General features: G+C 33.8%; 2 protein-coding genes across 3 annotated transcripts; one reads left to right on the top strand and one right to left on the bottom strand.

Moving 5' to 3' along the window:
- The first annotated feature begins 123 nt into the window (after positions 1-123).
- LOC148615071 (ATP synthase subunit b, mitochondrial-like) lies at positions 124-12715 on the top strand. The gene is made up of 8 exons (XM_088589730.1): positions 124-205; positions 3352-3382; positions 3764-4047; positions 6916-7079; positions 8207-8335; positions 8859-8936; positions 10135-10236; positions 12573-12715. The coding sequence occupies exons 1-8, from the start codon at positions 178-180 to the stop codon at positions 12642-12644; spliced, it is 888 nt and encodes a 295-aa protein (XP_088445856.1). The 5' UTR covers positions 124-177; the 3' UTR covers positions 12645-12715.
- A 532-nt stretch (positions 12716-13247) lies between these two features.
- On the bottom strand, positions 13248-19984 carry LOC148615070 (sorbitol dehydrogenase-like). 2 transcript variants are annotated; one of them, XM_088589728.1, is made up of 9 exons: positions 19861-19984; positions 19581-19614; positions 19193-19357; positions 18679-18838; positions 16580-16698; positions 15496-15561; positions 15023-15201; positions 14401-14522; positions 13248-13591 (listed from the first exon to the last, which is right to left on the bottom strand). In XM_088589728.1, the coding sequence occupies exons 1-9, from the start codon at positions 19912-19914 to the stop codon at positions 13432-13434; spliced, it is 1059 nt and encodes a 352-aa protein (XP_088445854.1). In that variant the 5' UTR covers positions 19915-19984; the 3' UTR covers positions 13248-13431. The 2 variants fall into 2 exon arrangements, with proteins under 2 accessions (XP_088445854.1, XP_088445855.1); XM_088589729.1 differs by lacking the exon at positions 19193-19357 and having other exon boundaries at positions 19861-19966.
- Between the last annotated feature and the right edge of the window lie 1703 nt (positions 19985-21687).

Below are 21687 nucleotides of genomic sequence, written 5' to 3'. Positions count from 1 at the left end.
TTTCATTAAAAATTTTTAAAGCATCATTTCCATCAGAATTGTTAATGAAAAGTTGAACTAAAGTTTTAAAATGTTAAAGATATCTTTTAACAAAACTCATATATTTTGTGACATAGAGGTCACATCCGGGCTTCAGTTAATTTGCGGCAAGTGGTTCCTTCGAAGGTCGAACCGAAAATGTTGTCGACCCTCGCATCTAAATCAGGTACCCTTTGTATATTTTACTTCGGATTAACCCTTTAACTTTGTTTTAGTCTTACCCAATATATTTCTGTTTGGTGCTGTTGTGACGTGTGTCGCACTTTATTTCAACAAGACACCAACATGCTCTCTATCTCGCTAGTACTAGTAGTAGTATCTCGATCATCAATGCCAACCCGTAAACCGGCGAATGTGTAAGCAGACTAGTCTAGATAACACATTTAAAAAAAAACTGGCGTTTAAGCCTCACAGGCGACTTAGCAAAATTAAAAAAAAATAGCCTTGCAAGACAGCATGATTATTTGGACAAGCAAAATATTCCAAGTCAAGTCAGTTGTTGCACTAGTCCGAATTTCCTCGGAGTCTGACCCTGCAACCCCCCTCTTTTTTATTTGGATATTGATATGTTGGTTTAGGGTCAAAACGTGCCATTCTAAAAGTTGGACATCTGTGGTACCGCCCTTCAACCGCCTCTAACGACTTCCAAGTTGAAATCGTGAATGTCACACCTACCTAGTTCAATTCCAGAATCATATTCCTGTATGCTGAAATCATATTTCAATTATTTGTTACAAAAAATTAATTTTTTATTGAAGTTTTTATCATTTGATGAGATATCTTGGTATGGTGACATTTTGAATCATAAACACATGTGAAGTTGCAAGAGGCGAGAGTTGGCAGAGGTGGTAACCTTTGAAAGGGAACAGTAGCAGACATGTACTTTTTTCAATGAAAATATTCTTTAAGATTACGGTTTTTATAAATGTGTCTGCTGTTCTGTTTTAGGATTATTCAAAATGTTAGGTTTCTACAGGAAAACTTGAAATGAGCAGTGATTGGGATTAAAATTTTGCCAATGGGACAATGGCCCCCTTACCCTTCAATTCAGTGGGACATTTTCAATGTCAATGGGCCATTTTAAAAAAAAAACATGGGACAAAATTTGGAATAGCAGCTAAGGCCGGCTAGACATAGATATTGAAAACCAAATTTAGCAGTAACAACTTTAATTTACACTGCAGATCAAATGTTTATTAAGAGTTAACAATTAATGTGTCAATTAATTGTTACATCAAATCACTTCTTTTGAGTTTTTATTCTAATGTATTGTCTAGTGCTTTATCGTAATCCACAGATCCCCCATCAGTTAGACCCTAACTTTGCTATGAAAGTAGTTTATCACAAATGATAGCAAAGAGTCTTTTTTTTTGGTTTGGCAGCACTCAGATTTGGATTTTTTTGCCAAGTTAGTTTCTACAACAATTGCAGTTTGATTCTGGTAATTACCATCATTAATATTTTTTTAGGCCTTGAAAAGATAATTTCTTCTGTTTTGGGTCTAGTTTAAAAATGTCTTTTTGGTGGCATTTTCAATTTCAAATGGGACCGCCAGTCCACGCATTTCTGATATTATCAAATTGTTTTTATTCTTTAAAACAATGTTTTATGTTCATTCACAAGTAGTAGACAACACTCCACCATCCATGATGGAAACTTAATGCGCGCACATGACACAACACATTAGTCACTCAATGTGCCATTTTAAGAGGAAATGTGACTATGGCGCACGGTAATCCCAATCACTGAATGAGGGTCAACTGTTTGCTTTCCAAACATAATAAACCTTCAGAAAATTCAAGCAAGGGGAAGTTGGGAATATTATTGTAATCAACTTTCCTACACCAAAATTGCACTTGCCCCCAGGTGATGGGAAAGAGGAATTCTAGAATACATGCTGATATTGAGCTTGACAGTAATAGTCCTCATGCACAGTCAGTAGATGTATTATTTTTTCAATAATTTTGATTTTACCCTTTTCCTAATTTTGTTTGCAAAGCCTTGGGTCCTTTACCTAATCACCATCATTACAAGCAAAAAGTTAAACAGCTGCAATAGGTATACCAAATTTGTTTAATATCAAATTTACTTGAAACTGGTTTACAGTTCTTTTATTAGTCTAGAAATAAAGGAGCAATTTGGAATTTATGAACACATGTCTAATTAAATTCTGGTAGGAAGATGTCTGTGGCAATGGAAGTTATCTCAGAAGCTTTTGATATCAATTTCTCATTTTAAAAATACATGTAATGAATTTGATTTCTGTTCTTTTGCTCCCACTGAAATGTCTTCAAAACTGTCAACCAAAAGGATTATTATTTGAGCAGGCCTCGTGTTCAAGACATTATGACTGACAAAATATTTTACAGCGTGAAAGTAGCAAAATTGATGCTTTGAATATAAATTGATGCATACATTTGTAATTCAAACTTATTCCAATTTACATATATTTTCCTAGCATATTCTTTTTATCATCACTGGAAATATCTAACAAGCATTCCCATTTTATATTATTTCAAGTCTTGAGCTGATTAAAATCATAGTAGCACTGTGCACATCTTTAACTCAAACATCCGACCAATTTGAAAAAAGAACTTATGGAAGTCCATGAACAGAGAACTACTCACAGTATATTGTGTTGTTTAGATTACCTGCATATTCACGAAGGAGACCTACTGAAATTCTTCATATTAATAAACAATTACTCTCGTAAAGAGTTCTTAAATGAGTTTTTGTGGCATATGCATAATTCTACATAATGCTTTTAATTTGTAAACACTTTGTACTTTACAGTCATGATGAAATGTGTCTAATCAAAAACTACGTCAGACAAAATTTCAATTGGTCCTGCTATAATTTTCACATATTTTTGTTGAGGGTATAGGGAAAAAGTCAAAATGTATCAAAATCAGACTGGTCAAAAATATTTTTCGCCAACTCTGATATGATAGTGTAATCAGGGGAACCAAGGTTATAACGGCAATCAAAAGAATGTAATCCAGGGACAAAGACCAGGCATGGAAAACAGACATACACAACAGAACATAAAGTAACTAAAATCATACATACAAAGGAACAAAAGCAAATGAGCAACTCAGACTCCACTAAAATCTGCGATCATGGACCAGGTGCACCGGTAGGGTAAGTGTCCTCTGCTTTTCTAGAGACACCCGCTGAGTTGTTCATAAAAAGTCATATCCGGGGTAGACGAAAGTTGTTTTATTTACACCATTTGCAAAAATCTCTGAATTACGTATTTATTAACTTCATCAATTTTAAATATTTAATTACCCTGTTTTTATTCTCCTGTAGGATCACTTGGAAAGATCGCAGTGATTCAAAGGTAAGAAGATGACAACTCTTTTTGTGATTTAAAGCATAGTTGTTTCATCATGTGCTGGACCATAAAATGTCTTATCTCTTATTTACCATTTAAGCATACATTGCATTTACTTAATGTGCATCTTTGGAACATGTATGTTATAAAATAAGAAATTTTAGTCAAAAGTAACTATTATAAATTGAAGCAAAAGTAAGGGCAACATTTATAATATAAAATAGAAATCATAATCACTATCCATAATTATATATGTATTTTATATCCATTGTTTATGAACATTGTTATGATCTTAAAATTCTAAAATTTTACCATTTTTTGCACAAGTTGTGTAAGAAGACAAAAAGCCACATCTTTTTTTTTCCAACTATTTAATCATCTTTCTAGATGTCTCCCAAGACTAGCAGCACTGTCCAGAAATGAGAGTACAAGTGTCCAGCCATCAGTTGCTGGTGGTAAAGAACCTGTTACAATCAGAAGGGATAAAATGAACAGTGACATGCAGGAAATGATGGATAGATGGGCTAAAGCTAATGATATATATTATGGCAAGGAAAGAGATACAAAAAACTTTCCGATCATGAAGATGCCAGATCTTCCTCCAGAAACTAAATTCTTGCTGATCCCAAAATCTTGGTTTGATGCACTGTATTCTAAAACAGGAGTCACAGGTATGTTAAACTTAAAATCCAGGGATTTATGATTTGACTTAACTATCATAATTCTTTCAGAACAGTAGGCTCAGAATATGAAAGTAGAATTGTTAAATTTTTTTTTTTTTTTCAATCCTCGTATATACTTTTACCATGTGGGGACCATATGTATACAGTTTGGGGCTGTTTATCGATATTTGGGTTATGACAATGCTATTTTTAGCCTTGAAAACCACTATTTGATTTTATCTCCAAGCAGACTGAATTTACCTTAAAGGAAAAGACCACCTTTACATTAAGTTAGGCTCTTATGAAAAATCATACCCATGTATACAAAAATGAATAACCTTTAATGCAAAATGTGCTGTTGTAAAATGCACAAGGCTATGCAAAATTCGAAATCTTTGAAATATATGTGGATAGTCATCTTTCAGAACTCTTCTATCTGAAGGAAGATCACAAGCAGACTTTATCAATATTTCCGATTGCTTCCAATTAACTCGTGGCATCACTAAATTGGTTTTGGTACTGATACAAGTACTGCATATTAATATGTAAACAAAGAATATTCTGTTAATAATATTACAATCCTGTTTTTTTCTAATCACAGAGACATGCTGTCTTGTCAAGCTTACGAATGCACAAATGATAAAAGAGAAATATTCAAAAAGTATTTTGACCGGCTACACAAACACTCTTCAGTTCTTGTCCAAGTAACCATTAGATTTTCCTCAGACATACTAGTCTTCTATCTGCAAATTCCATTGTTCATCAATGTTGTGTAACATTGGCTTACATGTTGTGCCTTAATCTCATCTTCTGTATAATATTGGGTTGAAATTATAGGGGAAAAGTCCTTAATTTGCGCTTTCTTAGGACGGTGTAATCAATTGTAAACCTATTTACTTACATTTTACTAAATGACTTCGTGACCTCACAGCTCAGCTGATTATGGTGGCATCAATAGGCGAGGGAAATTCAAATTCCATAATTATAAGTCGCTTGATTAGTTAAGAAAAGGATTTTTTTTTTTTCGATTTAATTTTCATGAACATTTAACAGATAAGTTTGGATATATGTGACTTGCACAAAAACATAGTCTTCTCCTTTAATATGAGACTAAATTTGAGTTTTATCAAAAATGAGAACTTCAGAGCTTATCAAGAGGTAATGAGTTACAATGGCCACAAAAAGTTGTGATTTGTTGAAGGGTAGTGCTCATTTCTCAGCCTCTTACCACAACAGAATTGATCCATGGTGCTTAAGTTCTCCTGGAATCTTTAGAAGAATGATGTCTCTCACCACTCCTGCGAAGTAATCCTCATTTTTTCACATGAGTGACCTTTCTGAGAATCCTGGACTTCCCACTTAAGACTGTATTGTAATTAACTCTATTTGGCTTAAATGACCATCTTAGGGTACAGGCTTTGGGAAAATTCAGGGTTCGTAAGGTCTCGAATCTTTGAAAAGTCATGGAATTTCATTTTGAAATTTAAGGCCTTGAAAAGTCATTGAATCCTGTATTTTTGCCAAAAGTTCTTGAAATGTCATGGAATTTTATTCAAATGACATATTGTTTTATTAAGTGTTGAATGAAGCAATCTACTGTCTTCTTTATCTCCCATTCGGGATGGTAAGTCAAGGGGGAATAATCTGTAAGTGTTCAGGGATTGGTTTCCGTTTGTGAATGTCATAAAGGGAACCAGACTTAACCAGTGTCAAAACATCATGACCTTATAAAACAAAATGCCAGGAAACTGTAATTTTCAAACGAAATGGGTTGAATAAGAAGAATACAAGCATTGGCTTCAAAGGGGATGTGGTGCAGGATAGGCCAGGTGCACAATCTGTGCAAAAGACATTGACATTTCAACCATGGGGGAATCAGCTACGTTGTCCAAAAATATTGAAGGGCCAAAATATCCACAAAATTAGTGCAATGTTTTTATAGGTCAAAGCAGCCTAATCTGGGTAAATTTGGAACTTAAGGAGCTAAGATTTTGCTCCTGTTAGAAGTCATGGTAACACATACATGTACCAGCTTTATGAATGTGTTCAAAACATTTGGCATACATAAATATGCTTACAATAATTGAAGAACTTATAAAATGATACGCAATTGTTTGTGGTTTTGGGTATTGAATATTTAAAAAAAATCCTTGAAAAGTCCTGGAAAATTGGAACAAAAAAGGTGTATGAACCCTGAAAATTGCATTTTGGACGCTGTCTTACCCCTGTTGAGCTCACATCTGGCAAATTACAATAACAAAATATTACCATAGATGACCATTTTCAGGTAACAAAACCATTTTCCCATGCATGAAACTACATTGCACCTTCCACCCAATCCACCCCACCCCTTGATCACCTACATGTACCTTTAACTTATATAACAATCAGCACCATGATGCAACTAATTTGCATGTAATTTGCAAAATATCGAAATCTAGACATTTTTTTCGAACAATTCAGCATGGAAAGAGTTTAAGATAATCACCATATGTAGTTGATGATATTGCACTGCAATTACAGCAGTTATGAACTTTTATTGAATTTGTACAATTTGTGGATGCAGCTCCTCAGAGACAACTGTACAGATATTTTTTTTTTCAAATTTTACATGTTACTCACAATACATAGTTGATCATATTGGTCCTTGATTTTGATTCTACAAAAAAAAAGAGTTATGGGCAGCGGGGGACATATGGCTATGTGTTGCAATCTTGTTTAATCTTTATCATACACATACTTTCTCACTTGATAAACTTTGTTTACTTAGTCTTATATAGAAAAGGAAAATAACCTGATTTTGGGTTGATTGACATCTGTTAGAATACATGTTCTTTTATCTGTTGAGAAATTCAGCATTTGTTTTTTTAATTTAAGGTCCATATGTGTTTTTGGGAGGATTAGCAGCAACTATTTTGAGCAAGGAAATATTTGTCGTAGAGCATGCAGTTGTTGATGTCATGTTCTTTATGGTATTCTTTTATTTGGTTGCCACCAAGGGAGGACCCCATTTTAATGCTTGGTACAACAAAACAGTCAAAGTAAGTGAACAATTATTATCATAGTTGCCAGAATAAAAAGTTTTGTCATGACATGTCAAAAAGTACATATACAAATGTAAGAAGAAACATGTTAGGCATGTGCGGGTCTTTTAACTCCTGAACATAATTCAAAAGTGTAATTTAAAAAAAAAAAACAATATTCAACTTTGTACTTACTTTTATCGTACAACATTGTGTGATGTTTTGTATCTTTTAATACATTATTGGATTGTGTATATACATAACAGTTTGAACTCTGGTAGAATTCATATGACAGTAATGGACATCATCAGACTGGGTTTCAGGAAAAATCTCAATCGATGTTTTTATCAAATCTAAAATTTCAAGTGATTTGATTGTCAAAGTTTATGTTGAAGGAAGATTTAAGAAAATTCTCAAATTGAGATTCTTTATGAAACTTGACCTTGACCTGTGCAAGTTTTTTTGTCACAGAAAAAGAATGGATATAACTTGGCTGAAAATGTGTGTAAATTGCTGGAAGCTATAAACATGCTTTGTAATAGATTTTTTGTATGTAAGTAGTGAAAAGGCAGGTATTACAAATGGAAATCATATTTGTTATCTAAATATTATCTAAAGCTGTTGATATTATAATCAAAACTACAAAAACTCGGTTAGGCTAATTTGTATATAAGTGTAGCTTGTACCTATAGAAGACAGTGCCAAAATTTTTTTGAAGTATTTTTAGCTACTTGCTTGATCCATAAGTTTTAACAGAATTCAACTAAATTAAAAAATAAAAAAATAAACTAGGACTACAGGCAAATGGCATCAGTCAAGCTTGGTCATCCATGTCATTTGATTATGATAGTTGTAGAGTACAACACATAGAAGTCTGGTGACAATCTTTATTTCTATGACCATTTTCTGTCTGTCCTCTGGTTGTTGCCAGATCATTGAGAACTGATCAAAGGATTTTTTCAAACTGTGCATAATTGTTCATTGGATCATACTGAAAAACAAGCCATCTATATTTTTACAATGAACATGAAGTAATGCCATGTAAAAAGTTCCATTTTGAAAGGGTATTATTGAATATCCAATGAGATGCCCTATTTTTGAAATATATCTTTGCATTAGTAATCTTATTCTGGTTTTATTGACAGGAAATTGAATACAACCGGTTTGAAAGGCCAGTAAAAGAAACAAAAGATTATCTAAACAATGAAGTTGTTAAGTATGAGGGAGCCAAAGAAGCTATCAGTGCTACTCAGGATTTCATTGCAGCTGAAAAGGTAGTGTACATTTATTCACTTTCTGGACCATAAGCTAAGGCAGACAAAATTCCTACTAATTATACCTCCATTCATAAGAGTAGGGCTATATTGTATTCACCTTGTCTGTCTGTGACACTTATTTTATGTGGCATATATCTCAGCTTCTATAGGAAGGAAGGCTAAGATATTTGGTATATTGCTTTGATGAATTTTAAGGTGTCTCTCCTTCTCAGGTTTATCCCTCATCTACCTTCTGTCTACTGTTCAACTTCAAGTAACTTTTTAGGTGATACATAATAGAAATTTTTGTGCTTAGATATTTGGTGTATTGCTTTTGTATGAGGTTTTGTCTCCCATTTTCAGGTTTGATATGTATGGTTAAGTTAATGTATTCTTAGAAGGACAAAGGGTGCAACATCTTGTTTATTACTGAATGACCTTATGACATTACCTTAAATTCTTTACTGCCATGACAATTAAAAGTATATGATCAATCTCAGAGTAATTTAAAGTGTTCACTATATATTTTTTTTTGTTCCAGGAACATGTTGAAATGCAAATGGAAGCCATTTATAGAGAAAGAATGGACAATGTTTATAAACAAGTTAAGAAACGATTGGTAAGTTTTATTGATTTGGCATATAAATATTCTGTTGCTAAAGATGCTTTAATATAATTTCATACAGTTAATAGTAGTTAAGTGTGTTCTTTACTACATTGCATATCTACCTAATGTCATATGCACATAAGCATTTTTCCCCATCTTCATAATGTCTGTGCTCCTGTGTCCACTTTTGTCCATGTGAGCCAGACAGAAGTGGACACAGGAGCCTTGACTAGTGTTCTAGGATTTTTCAGAAATTGAGGTTTCCTCGGGAAAAATCAATATAAAATCAACTTTCCCACAGTGAATGACTGCTTTCCTAACAAAACAAATCCTTACAGCATTTGAAGTTTTCTACTTGCCACAGGAAAGTGTAACTAAGTACCTAACTTTCCCTGACCCAAATTTCACTTGCCCCGGGTACCGGGAAATAAGAATCCTAGAACACTGCTTGACATTGTGAGAATGTGTATTTCCTAAAACTGTTATGGATAATTTGCTGAACCAAAAATACAAGTTCTGTGTTTTGGGAAATAAGAATCCTAGAACACTGCTTGACATTGTGAGAATGTGTATTTCCTAAAACTGTTATGGATAATTTGCTGAACCAAAAATACAAGTTCTGTGTTTTGGTCAATTAAACTATATGATTGCAGAATTCAGCATCTAGCGTTGTTCCAGTTTATAGCAACTTGTAAAGTACATGTAAACATGTAACATATTTTATTTAACTTCAGAAGAAACATATTTTCTAATGGGTAAAAAACATCTGTCATCTCATAGACCTAATTTTGTGACACCATCAACCAATTTTGATGATCTATCTACCAATTGTAATCTGGTAGTAGAATAAATTATATGGAATGAATGCAATATTTTTCTGTCTGTTTTGAATTACCTTAATTTTAGTGTGCACCACATGGTTGAGGTTATTTCCTCATGGATAGGAACATATTAGTCATAAATGAATTAAGACTTGCAATAAACTTCATCAATGCACCACTTATGGAAGTTATTTTGAATTTTCCATTGTTATAATGATAGATCTTAGATTGTATATGAATAGTTGTAAATTTTGCCATCCTTGTGCAAAACTTGTATTAAAAAAAGATAATAAGATATCTAATAAAAATATTCAATATCAGCAACTATTTCATTATATCAGACATGTCATTCTGAATTGATTATTTTTTCTAAATTTAAAACACTATAGGATTACAAAATGGAAGTTGATAATGCCAAGCGAAGATTTGAACAGGAACACATGGTCAACTGGATCACCAACAATGTAGTAAAGAGTATTACTCCTAAGGAGGTATGGTGTCAAGGAATTTGTGTCTCCTTTTCATTTACAGAACATTTGGACTGTTATAAGTGATTAAGATCTTTTACCCAGGGCTCAAGCTACTTGAGAAAAACAGGGAAAAGTGACCTTTCTTTCAGAGAGACACAAGGGAAAAATGGGTAGTGAACAGGGAGAAGTGAATGTGTATGCCCATCATTTACGAAAGCTTTTTAAAATCAAATGTGTTGTATGTTACTTGCATGCACACAATATAAAGAAGCATTTTGATGTATTCATTTTCTTTTATTGAAGTACATGTTACTTTTTCTTTAAGCTACATATGTAAGTAACTAAATATTTTGGACAAAATGAAATCAGTTTGCTGACTGAATGATTTACTGTATCATATATTCATGAAATTGAATTTCTAATCTATACCTCTACCCCTTACCAAATTTATTACAGCAATATTAATATATGATTGAGTAAAGCTAAGCTTCTTGCATGGCATTGTCCTATTGATTTTGTCTTTCTTTCAGCAGCACTGGAACGAAAGTTTCAGGCAGTAACATTCTGTTTTTTTTTCCTGATCCCACTTAATCCATAATGATTTCTTTTTTAGCTCACCTGTCCAAAGGCCGTCCATCATCGTCGTTAACAATTTTTCAAAACTCTTCTCCTCTGACACAACTTGACCAATTTGAACCAAACTTGGTCTGAATATTCCTTGGGCTATCCTGCATAGAACTGATGTGGGGATTTTTGATCTGTTGAAAAACATGGCCACCGTTACTAAAAATAGAACATAGGGGTCAGACAGTAGCTTTTCGTATATATCTCCAAAACAGTTAGGTTTAGCTAAATTCTGACAGGGTAAAATGTTCAGCATGATGAGATGTATCTGTGGTCAAATTTTCATTTTAATCTGTTAAGGTCTCACTAACCACGTCTAACGTTTCCATTACTTTACATATTAAAAAAGTAATTTTCAAAGTTTCACTGTGAATTCCCAGGACAAATGACATCTTAAAGCTGCATACCATTGCAAAGCTTGGAAAATAAGGCTTCCAAAATCATTATGCTAATGGTAATGGTACGATGATTGTAGAAATTCTTCACAATTTTTACTTGAATAAATAATACTGAAAATCCACATTTTTACCTGTTCTGCTAACTGACAGCATGGAGGCAAATTACTCACACATGTAAACAGTATTCATACACTTTTGTAGTTAATTACATATTTGATTTTAAAGTACACATTCTCAGCTTTATTATGACTACTTTTAATCTTAATACACACAAATAATGCACTTACAATGCACATGTCTAGGTTCAGTGTGTTTTTGTTACTACATAGGGGGGGGGGCATTTGACAGGAAGTGGTTAGTGAGACCTAAGCCATGTTGGAGTTATTGCCCTTTTTCAACATTTTTTGCTATTTTTTTATGTTATTTCTTTCAATAATCTTCTCCTCTGACACTACTAGACCAATTGGAACCAAAATTTGATATGATTGTTCCTTAGGGTATCCTGCATAGAACTGATGTGGGGATTTTTGATCTGTCAAAAAACATGGAGTAGTTTTTCGCATATATCTCCAAAATCGTTAGGTTTAGCCAAATTCTTTCAATAGCTGAAATGATCCACATTATTAGGACTACAAAAATCTTCAGGGATAAAGTTGTCAGATAATTCCTTGTAAGAGTTATTGCCCTTGAAAAGGAAAAAATTACTTTTTTTTTTTTACAGTTTTCAGCTAATATTTTGAAAACTATGATAGAAATTCTTCTTAAATTTACTGCCCTTGAAAGACAAAATTCAACCAGGTGAGCAATTCAGGCTCCTGGGAGCCTCTTGTTAAAATATCCAGTCTCAAGAGTTTCAATTATCATGTTCAAAATTTATAATTGACAAATCACTGTTACTTTAGAGTACAGTCCTGATCATGGGCGAAGTGAGCAACCCCAAGGTGACTATTTTTCCCAAATGGCCCAGTAGCGTGAGCCCTGTTAATGCTAAGAAGTGTGATAAAACAAGTTATAACAAATTTATCTATCAAATTAGATTTCATTAGAAATTCTAGTGCCACAGTATCTATTAGATGTTTTATATCATTCCCTCTATGATAACCAGAACACTTCATTGACTCCCACTGTGCAATATGGTTGTATTATATTAGCTATATATAGGAGATGGGTCTCCTCTTTTGTCATACTAGATAAAGAAAATCTTAATCCAAGCGCTAGGTGTAGAATCATAAGTTGTACTATTAAGAAACTTCAATTGGTTAAACAAGTCCTTGGATAAGGCATACAATAGTCTCAGTTAAAAGTAAAATTAACACGACTTATTATTGATTTCAGGAAAAAGAAAGTATAACAAACTGTATCGCCACACTGAAGAAGTTGTCACAGAGCCAAGCACTATCAACATAGACTATGTAGTGTGATTATGTATGAACATTAGTTTGTGGATTTGTGAAGATCTTTAATAAATTAAACATTTACTTATGTGTTTCCAGTTTATTATCAGAACAGATAGGCTAAAAAGGGAGATGTATGTACAGATGTCTTACATGTAACTAACTTTAACACTTAAAAGTGACTGTAATTGGGGAGTGCGCTTGATTCCACCCATTGTGTAGTTGATTTCAACTTGCATGTAAAATTAATTACTTTTAATCTTTTAAAATTTACATGTCTGTGCATAAATCTGATAGATGCTGTACAGATATTATTTTTAAAAAGCTCAATAGTCTCTGCAGTTGATTGAAAATGACATTAAAAAGGGGGAGTCCTGAATTCCGGTTCCCTTGATTTCCTTTCCCCTAAGAGACTATTACTGAATGTAAAAAAAATCTCTGTATGACCAATAATTATAATAATATTACTGCTGGTAGCATAGGGTGTTGTCATTTTAACTATTCAGAATTTTTAAAATGACTGGTAGGTAGACATCGTGAACATGTTAATAACAATAGCCTAAACTGTGAACTGTCTTAGTAGGGATATAAAGGGATATAAATGACTAAAACTGTCTGTAAGTATGCTTTTTCTTTTAATAGGAAAGATTACTGTATAGTTCTACAACAGAACTGTACATGGGAATGACCTATAACCAATATCACAGCTACAAAAAACAAATGGTAAATATATATATATTGGTTATTTGGTCCTCTGCCCATTACAAAGAGAATTGTCCAGTGCTAGAAACTGACGTTTCTTATGCCATAGTCTTTGTACAGTCAATAATAACTTTAATACCCTGTCCACTCTTTGCTGTTTCAAAAGCTTGTAGAGTCTCTTCTAATGTAAAGTTGTGTGTTATAATGGGTTTGACATCAATTAAACCAGCTGAGATCATCTCTATCAGGGTAGGCCACCTAAATAGATAACAGTACAATGTATTTGTTTATGTAAATACAAACTCCATTACATAAGAGCTGATTCAAATGAAGAGGATAGTCTTCAGTTCACATACCTCAAGTTAGCTTAAGTTAGACAATGCTCTCAGTCCAACCACTAATAGGACATAGATGTATTCTTTAGTTTTTCAGTCCAATATTCTTACTCCACCAATCAACAACGGCTGGTTTTTTATGACACAAAAATCCAATATAGATTATTTAATATATATTGTGAGCAGGAAAAGGGTTTGTAAAATATACAGATTTCTATTAAGAGTAGTTTGTATTGGTTACATCTACAAAAGTAGACAATGGAATAAAGTTTGTACAATAGTTATCCAAAATTTTTGACCAGCTGATGTTGAATATGATGAATAGAACCTTAACTGTAATACTCAATCTCAATTTTTCAAGCTTATCTTCCCTGAGGCCCTTGCACACTAAACTAAAACTACTAAGAAACTATCGATACAATTAAACAAAGCTTATTTGAATATAAAGGCACTAAAAAGATATATACTGCAAAGCTGTACTTTTCTATGTAACTATTCAGAATGCTCAATGTGCTTCTTTATATGATTTTTAATGAGTCAGTAGTAGCTGCATTATGTAAATGTTGGGGAACTTACTCCACAGTACATACCCAGAATATAATAATTTATTACTATCTAATAAATGATTGATACAAAAAAATAAATTTACAAAATACAATAATGGTTGTCCAGGAGATCCATGTCTCTGGTTCCTGTATTTAAGGTTACTCCTCATAAAAATATGTGACTTACGTGTTGACGTATCTGAAACAGCCTTTCAAATCCAATTCTTTGGCCACTGTCGTAACAATAGGGAAGGATACCCTTGGTGGTCCGTGTCCTATGATACCAACAGCGCCTGCATGTCTTGTAGCCTGTAATTTAATGGTTCTGTCATTAACAATCACCAGGCTAGGTTACGCTTTATCTGTAGCCTGTCAAATAACTGGTATACATGAGAAGTTCAGCTGCATCAGCTAACTTCAGTAAAACATGTCAAAAGTGGAAGTCAGCATATAGCTATGATATTAATGGTTAATCGACTTCCGGCAGGAAGATGTATTCTTCATAGTAACCTAGTGGGATTGACGTTGTCCGTTGACCTTCAAATAGAACGTGTGACTTGAGCAAAAAAAAGCTACAACTTGACTTAATCAAGTGATCATACTGGCATTTCGCTGCAAATACACTCAAATTTGCTTTTGAAAATGTGAAAGGATTAGAATTGAATAGAATATTTGTATAGTCACATGGGCTTACTCTCACTATCATATATGCAGCTCGGCTAGAGTTCATGTGTTAGACGGGCTGCATATCTGATAGTGGGAGCAAGCCCGTGTGCATCGGCTAGTTTGAGTAGCAATACACTGCTTACATAAATAGCAAGATCGACGGAAAATTGAGCCCCACTACACTCTATTGTTTGGTGAGGAGCTCCACCCATCATCTCTCCGATTTTTGGTCCTAACTCCTCTGGGGTGTCGTTCTTCCCAATTAGATAGGTATGGGTAGCTCCGATTGATTTAGCAAACTCAAGTCTTTTTGCATCAACATCTGGAATTTAATTTTGACAGCAATTGGTTAATTGTCGTAACCTTAAGCTTTCCTTAAATAGAAAAAGATGGAATCTTGTATTAACAAACAACATTTATTAACGCATTTCTCAAAAGTAAAAAAGGTCACGGTTTCTTGTTTATTTTATATTCATAAGCAACTATTTAATTTCAGCACATAACATGCTAGAAAACTTGAGGATTTTTTCGTTTGCGTGACACGACTTGGAATGATACAAAATGCATGATATGAATAAATAACTGACGCAAAAGTCACGTGGAAAAAATAACTTACCTGTGATACAGATAGCAGCAGCACCATACGCCTTGGCACATAACAATGAACACAAACCTATTGGCCCTGCAGAAGATGATAATGTAGTTCTTACAATTCAGACCTGTTTTTGGAAGTACATGTAGTACACACGATTAAAAAGGCATAGTTTATTTAATTTTTTTTCTATAAGGGGCATATCGTTCTTTACCGGCAAGGTGGGTGGGTCATCTTATTCACGTAACTATTTTTTTATGTGGAAGATTAAAAAAGGGGATCATCTTTCTATGACGAAAGTTGCAAAAAAAACAATGGTGACTTTTTGTGTCTAGAAAATTAAAATGTGTCATTTGTCATAACTTGTCACAGCTTATAGTGTAACCAACCCATGTATATATACATGTATATGGATTTTTCAGAAAGGGTCAGTGTTTCTGCTGTTTTCTTGGGTGTACAATCTCGTTATAGTCAAATTTTGAAGAACAAAACCTTTGTTACCTCCATGTTCAAATACACGTGTTGTACCAAGCAAAGAAAAAGAGGTAATGGTTGTTATCTAAGTGATTAAATTTGTATTTTGTGAGTAAGATCTCGTATTTTTTCTAATGACCATAACATTGAGATTGACCTTTATTTTCGAACATATTGATATTATTAAGTTACTAAATGAGTGGGAATGGTCCATAGTCTTCAACTTAGATGATTGGAGGAAAGCGGGGACCTGGAAACATATGAACTAAACATGTTGCAATAAATAAATGATATTTAAACAAGGAGAGTATATTTTGTCTGAAGAATATCTTGGACTACAAAAAATAGAGCCCCTCAGGGTTTCATTTTTCAGAAGGGCTAGAAGGGGGGGTAGTTTTGTTCTAAATCAACATTCGAGGGGAATACATATTTTTTCTGTTTTCATTGGTCAGAGATGAGGAGACTCCCTGCCAATGAAAAATGATAAGTCTCTAAATACTATCAAATTATTATTGAGTTGTTTTACTTTAGATATTAATTTCATTTATTTGTCCTTTCAACTTAACATTAAGAGCATTGTCTGATTGGTGATAATTTTTATAGCAGTCCTCGATCTTCCAATTTTAATACCAACCAGCTCCTGTTATCAAAACTTTGTTGCCCATAGTTACATCAACCCTTCTACAGGCATTAAGTCCCACAGAAAGTGGCTCAACACATGCGCCTTCTTCAAAGCTTACATTATCTGGCAATCTGAAAAAGTAAGTTACAGTGTTGATTACCATTTTCAAATTAAAAATAATGACAAAGCGACGTTTTCGCCTCCTTTTATCTAACCTCACTAACACTATGAAATACTTCGCGAGGTACAGATTGATACATCCCTAAAGGGCATCCCTGGAGAGTTGGACCAATTTGGAAAAACTCATCTTTGAATTTAGATTGTGATTAAATGTTTAACCAGAATTGACATGTCCTTTAATAGTTTAACAATAAATGGATAATACGATTTCTATGCATGTATATCGCAAAGTTTTGCTACTGGAGAGTATGATAAAACAAGAGGCTCCCAGGAGCCTGAATAGCCCACCTTGTTGAATTTTGCCTTTCAAAGGCAATAAATTAAACAAGAAGTTGTCCAACAATTTTGACTCAAGAAGTCTTTGGTAGGACTTATCACAAGATCTTTTCAACAATGGAAAGTTTCTTTTAATCTATTATAGTTTTCAAGATATTGACTGAAAACTGTTAAACAAAAAAGTCATTTTTCCCTTTCAAGGGTAATAATCTTACAAGGAGTCTGAAGATTTTGGTAGTCCTAATAATATGGATCATTTCAGCTCCTGAAAGAATTTGGATAAACCTAACGGTTTTGGAGATATATGTGAAAAACTAGTGTCTGACCCCTATGTTCTATTTTTAGTAACGGCGTTCATGTTTTTCAACGAATCAAAAATCCCCACATCAGTTCTATGCAGGATACCCCAAGGAACATTCATACCAAGTTTGGTTTCAATTGGTAGTTTCAGAGAAGAAGCGTTTTGAAAAATTGTTAAGGACGACGGGGAAGATTTTGATATTTGAACATTAAAAATAGCAAAAATCGTTGAAAAAGGGCAATAACTCCAACATGGCTTAACGGATTAAAACCAAAGTTTGACCAGAGATAGATCTCATCCTGCTGAACACTTTTATCCTATGTCAGAATTCAGCTAAACCTAACGGTTTAGGAGAGGTATATGAAAAACTACAGTTTGACCCCCTATGTTCTATTTCTAGTAACGGTGGCCATGCTTTTCGACGAATCAAAAATCCCCATATCAGTTATATGCAGTATACCCCAAGGAACATTCATACCAAGTTGGGTTCTAATTAGTCAAGTAGTTTCAGAGGAGAAGAGTTTTGTATAATTGTTAACGACGACGACGGACGCCAAGTGATGGGAATAGCTCACGTGGCCTTTGGCCAGGTGAGCTAAAAATCAAAAGAGAACTATTCATCAAAATTTCATGGCAATTGGTGGAAGCATTTCACAATCTGAGTTATAGTCCAAACGAATTCAAGGATATAATTCGCAAAACAATTATCTGAACTTCAAAGAACTTCAATAAACACCAGTATACCATAAAAACGTTTTCATTGTTGAATCTGGCAGTTGTTTTTTTTTAATACTGGAAACAGTTTAGAAACATTGGTAGCGCTTTGAAAGTTAATTCATAGGCACGTAAAATTATTTCGCTAATGACCTTTTTAGCGCCTGTTCGATAGCTACATAACTTAGGACTTGGGATATTAAAAAGCATGATTTGTCGGATCAAATAGCAGTATTTAAGTGTCAGACCCTGTAAGAATCAGGCAGTCGGTGAAACATGGCATGAAAAAAAACCCCCCAACATTTTGATAGTGTAATTTGACTATTTGCACCATAAGAATCAAGGAAAACAGACAAGATTTTCCATATCATGTTGGACCATTGAGATGCACTGAAAATGGACATTTGAAAGGCAGATAGCTCTGTAAAATGATGCAGAGATCAAATAATAGACTTTTCGTATAGAGAAAGCATCCTAGAGTGATATTATGTTGTCTGATCGATGGGGTTTTGACATGCATGTTTCTAATTTTTCATATTTTGCCTGATTCTTACAAACACTTACACTTAATCGTGATATATTTTTTAGAAACAGTTGCCTGCAGGTTTAGGACTAAAATATTGGAACTAAAAGTACAAACTTAAAGACAAAATCTGCTGCATGTACATGGTATCTAGCCAGTGCTCCGCTGTCCGGTGGCGTGGCAAGAAACGTCAGATCAGGACACATATTGTACCGTCCTGATTTACAAAAGTCACACGTTCTACAAGTCACATGTGGGTCCATAGCCACTCTGTCTCCTGGAAGAAAAGTGTCGATCCATATCCATACGCACATAAGAAAAATATTTTAATCTATCCTCCATATCTTGAGGCGAACCGTGCGCGGTTTGAAGATGGTTAAAAGAACGAAAATCAATAGTGTCACATTGCGACGAATTGTTTTGTTTATAAGCATTATTCTGCGTTTAATTATCACGTCTAGTAAATTTCCCTTTGCATCGAAATAAAGAAATAAATGTGAAATAAATTTTATTATGACTCATTCTTCAAGAGTGAACTGGTGTAAATTCTACAACTGTCGTCATGCAGTGATTGTGATCAATGTGACATTTGCGTGGAATGAAATATTGCGAGCATGTATATGGTAATTACCAACTTTAAGATTAGTAACATTAGATCCTAATTTAGTTACGACACCACTAGCCTCGTGGCCTAACAGAATGGGCCCGGTAACTATAAAATCTCCAATGGCACCAGCTGTCCAATACTTCACATCAGAACCACAAATTCCAACCTTATGCATGGAAATCTGCACCTCTGCAAAGTCATGTACTTCGATATTATATAATATTTATTTTAAGGTATATTTCGACTGTCAATTCCATCATATACATCGATAAGTTTTCACTTTTCTCGTTTCATTTTCACTTTAAATGCGTTCGCTTTGTGCTTAGATCTATAGGAGATTACCATAAATCTATTATGTGTATGCACTATCTAACAAAATTTTGTTAATGAGACTAAGAGTTTAGTTCCTTACCACCCGGACCAGGTTCCGGAACAGGACGATCCTCCTAAAAATGCGAAATTATGCTAATTACAAGAAGGGATATATATAAATGAGTACAACAAAATATCCAGTGGAAATTATAACATTAAAATATAGCTCAGCAGATTTAACCCGAGTGCACATATCTCTAGTTCTTTTTCGAGCGTTTACCCAAGGTAACTTACAATCCATTAATTCGTGTGCTTAATACCAGCAGAATAGTGTATTTAATATATGCCGAAATGTATTAAGATATAAAAGCTAGGCCTACCAGTCTAAGGTCGCCTTTCTTGTACAGAACTGCTGAGAGATTTACATCCGACATGATGGTATAGAAATGTAAACAAACTTATCGTTATCATGAGTTCAACGTAGATAACTTTATATGATAGCTTAGGATGAATGCATAATAAAAACTCGGTCACCTCACAATAGTTGTTGCAGTCATTGAACTTGTATGAAACGCATATTTTTTTAAGTGTCTATACCCTTAGGTAAGGGAGTTTCGGGTGGTTACGACGATCCTCTCTCTTTGGAAGCAAAAAAGTGTTAAAACTGTTAAAGGCGAGCTTTAAATTTACTATATTAAGTGAGGAAATTGTGTCCAAATAACTCCTCTCCGATCCCCTGTAAAAGTTCTGACTATGTATGCTTGGTGTCTGGCCTTTTTTTCAGTATGGTTCGTAAAGCAATCAAAATAGCATACATGTTGTTAGTTTTATTGGTAGGAGTGCGGTGTACGATGATTCGATTCATTCTTGATTTAGGTGAAATAAGGACAAAAGTAAATGTATGACTAACTGTAAGATTTTGAATTAACTCGGAGGTGGGGGTTTACACTATATACAGACGATGAAATGGCCATCAAAATCATCAAAAATTGTAAATCTTCTGCATATAGCACCTCGAGTAACGTGTAACTTAAAATTGAATAGTTCCGGATCAAAGTGCTTCACGCATAACAGGCATTTTTATTAAGCGCGATCATTTATAAATCGGTTAGTCATCTATCCTTTTTTTGCACAATTTGGAGTATTCTGACAACAAATATATTGAATCATTTTACAGCGCATGTAAACGTGGTAACTGGACATTCAATGATAACTTGTTACTGGTCTCCCATTTTACAAATAAAGAATACGGGTCACATATTTACGATGTTCACGTGATAATGTATTTGCTAGTTCGATTCTTATTTATTCAATAACCATTCAATGAGTTCAAAATTGAAACAGTTGGGAGCAATAAAATGAGAATAATGTCACGGTTGTCTGTTGTCTAAATATTTTGCTGGTTAGTTATACACTTTAAACAATTGTCTTAAGAAATTTTAAGAGTTTTGACTGTCCATACTACCACAATTATTTATTCACTTAAACCTTTTTAACACTAAGCACCAGACTTTCTTAAAAAGCTCCAGGAGGCACAGCTTGATATAACCCTGATGTCGCATCCAGAATAACTAGGAAACTATAGACTCTTTTTAAGGTTGATATAGCCATGAATTCCAACCGTCGCAGCATAAGCTTCTTTCATGGAATGAAAACGGTACAAACAAACTTTAATATTTTTAAAAATTTACCCTTATAGTTCATCATCCAAAATCTGTATAAACATTTAGATCAGGCACATCAAAGATCCCATAGATCTGTTTATTGTTGATATGAATGATACCATTCTTCATTTAAATGTCACTTGATCACCAATATATCTGTCTATGTATAAATGCTTAATTACATTTAAACCAGTATATCAACCTATTTCAACTTTTAATTTGAAGTTTTACAAAATTAGATCCTGTCACTTTTGTGAACAATACAGTGCACTTAAATGTAACTGCATAGTGCACCCTTATACACAGTCCAAGATAATGTCATTTTTTGCCAAGTACTAAAATGTGGTAGAAAAAAGCATGTGTTTCAGTTTCATAGAGATCTATACAATTATACTCAACTTATTGTTCAGAAACTATAAAATGCTTGGTCCTCAACTCCTTGTTGCTCAGAGTCAAAATCCACAGCTTTATTTTGTACTGAAGAAACAATTCAATCCAAACACCTAAGTTAAAGTACTATTTTTCGTGGGGTATCAATTTTCG

The sequence above is a fragment of the Perna viridis genome, chromosome 6 (genome assembly GCF_037379345.1).
Source record: "Perna viridis isolate PV_CMFRI_1.1 ecotype Kerala chromosome 6, ASM3737934v1, whole genome shotgun sequence".
Lineage (NCBI taxonomy): Eukaryota > Metazoa > Mollusca > Bivalvia > Mytilida > Mytilidae > Perna > Perna viridis.
Note: the sequence above shows the minus strand (reverse complement) of the source record. Positions and strands in the feature narration are given on the sequence as shown.

Excerpts from the sequence above, each read along its gene's own strand:
- LOC148615071 (XM_088589730.1), top strand. The coding sequence starts at position 178 with ATGTTGTCGACCCTCGCATCTAAATCAG. Across the intron at positions 206-3,351 it reads GACCCTCGCATCTAAATCAG|GATCACTTGGAAAGATCGCA; the intron begins GTACCCTTTGTA and ends ATTCTCCTGTAG. Across the intron at positions 3,383-3,763 it reads AAGATCGCAGTGATTCAAAG|ATGTCTCCCAAGACTAGCAG; the intron begins GTAAGAAGATGA and ends TCATCTTTCTAG.
- LOC148615070 (XM_088589728.1), bottom strand. The coding sequence starts at position 19,914 with ATGTCGGATGTAAATCTCTCAGCAGTTCTGTACAAGAAAGGCGACCTT. Across the intron at positions 19,615-19,860 it reads AGAAAGGCGACCTTAGACTG|GAGGATCGTCCTGTTCCGGA; the intron begins GTAGGCCTAGCT and ends TCGCATTTTTAG. Across the intron at positions 15,202-15,495 it reads TGCTGCTATCTGTATCACAG|ATGTTGATGCAAAAAGACTT; the intron begins GTAAGTTATTTT and ends ATTAAATTCCAG.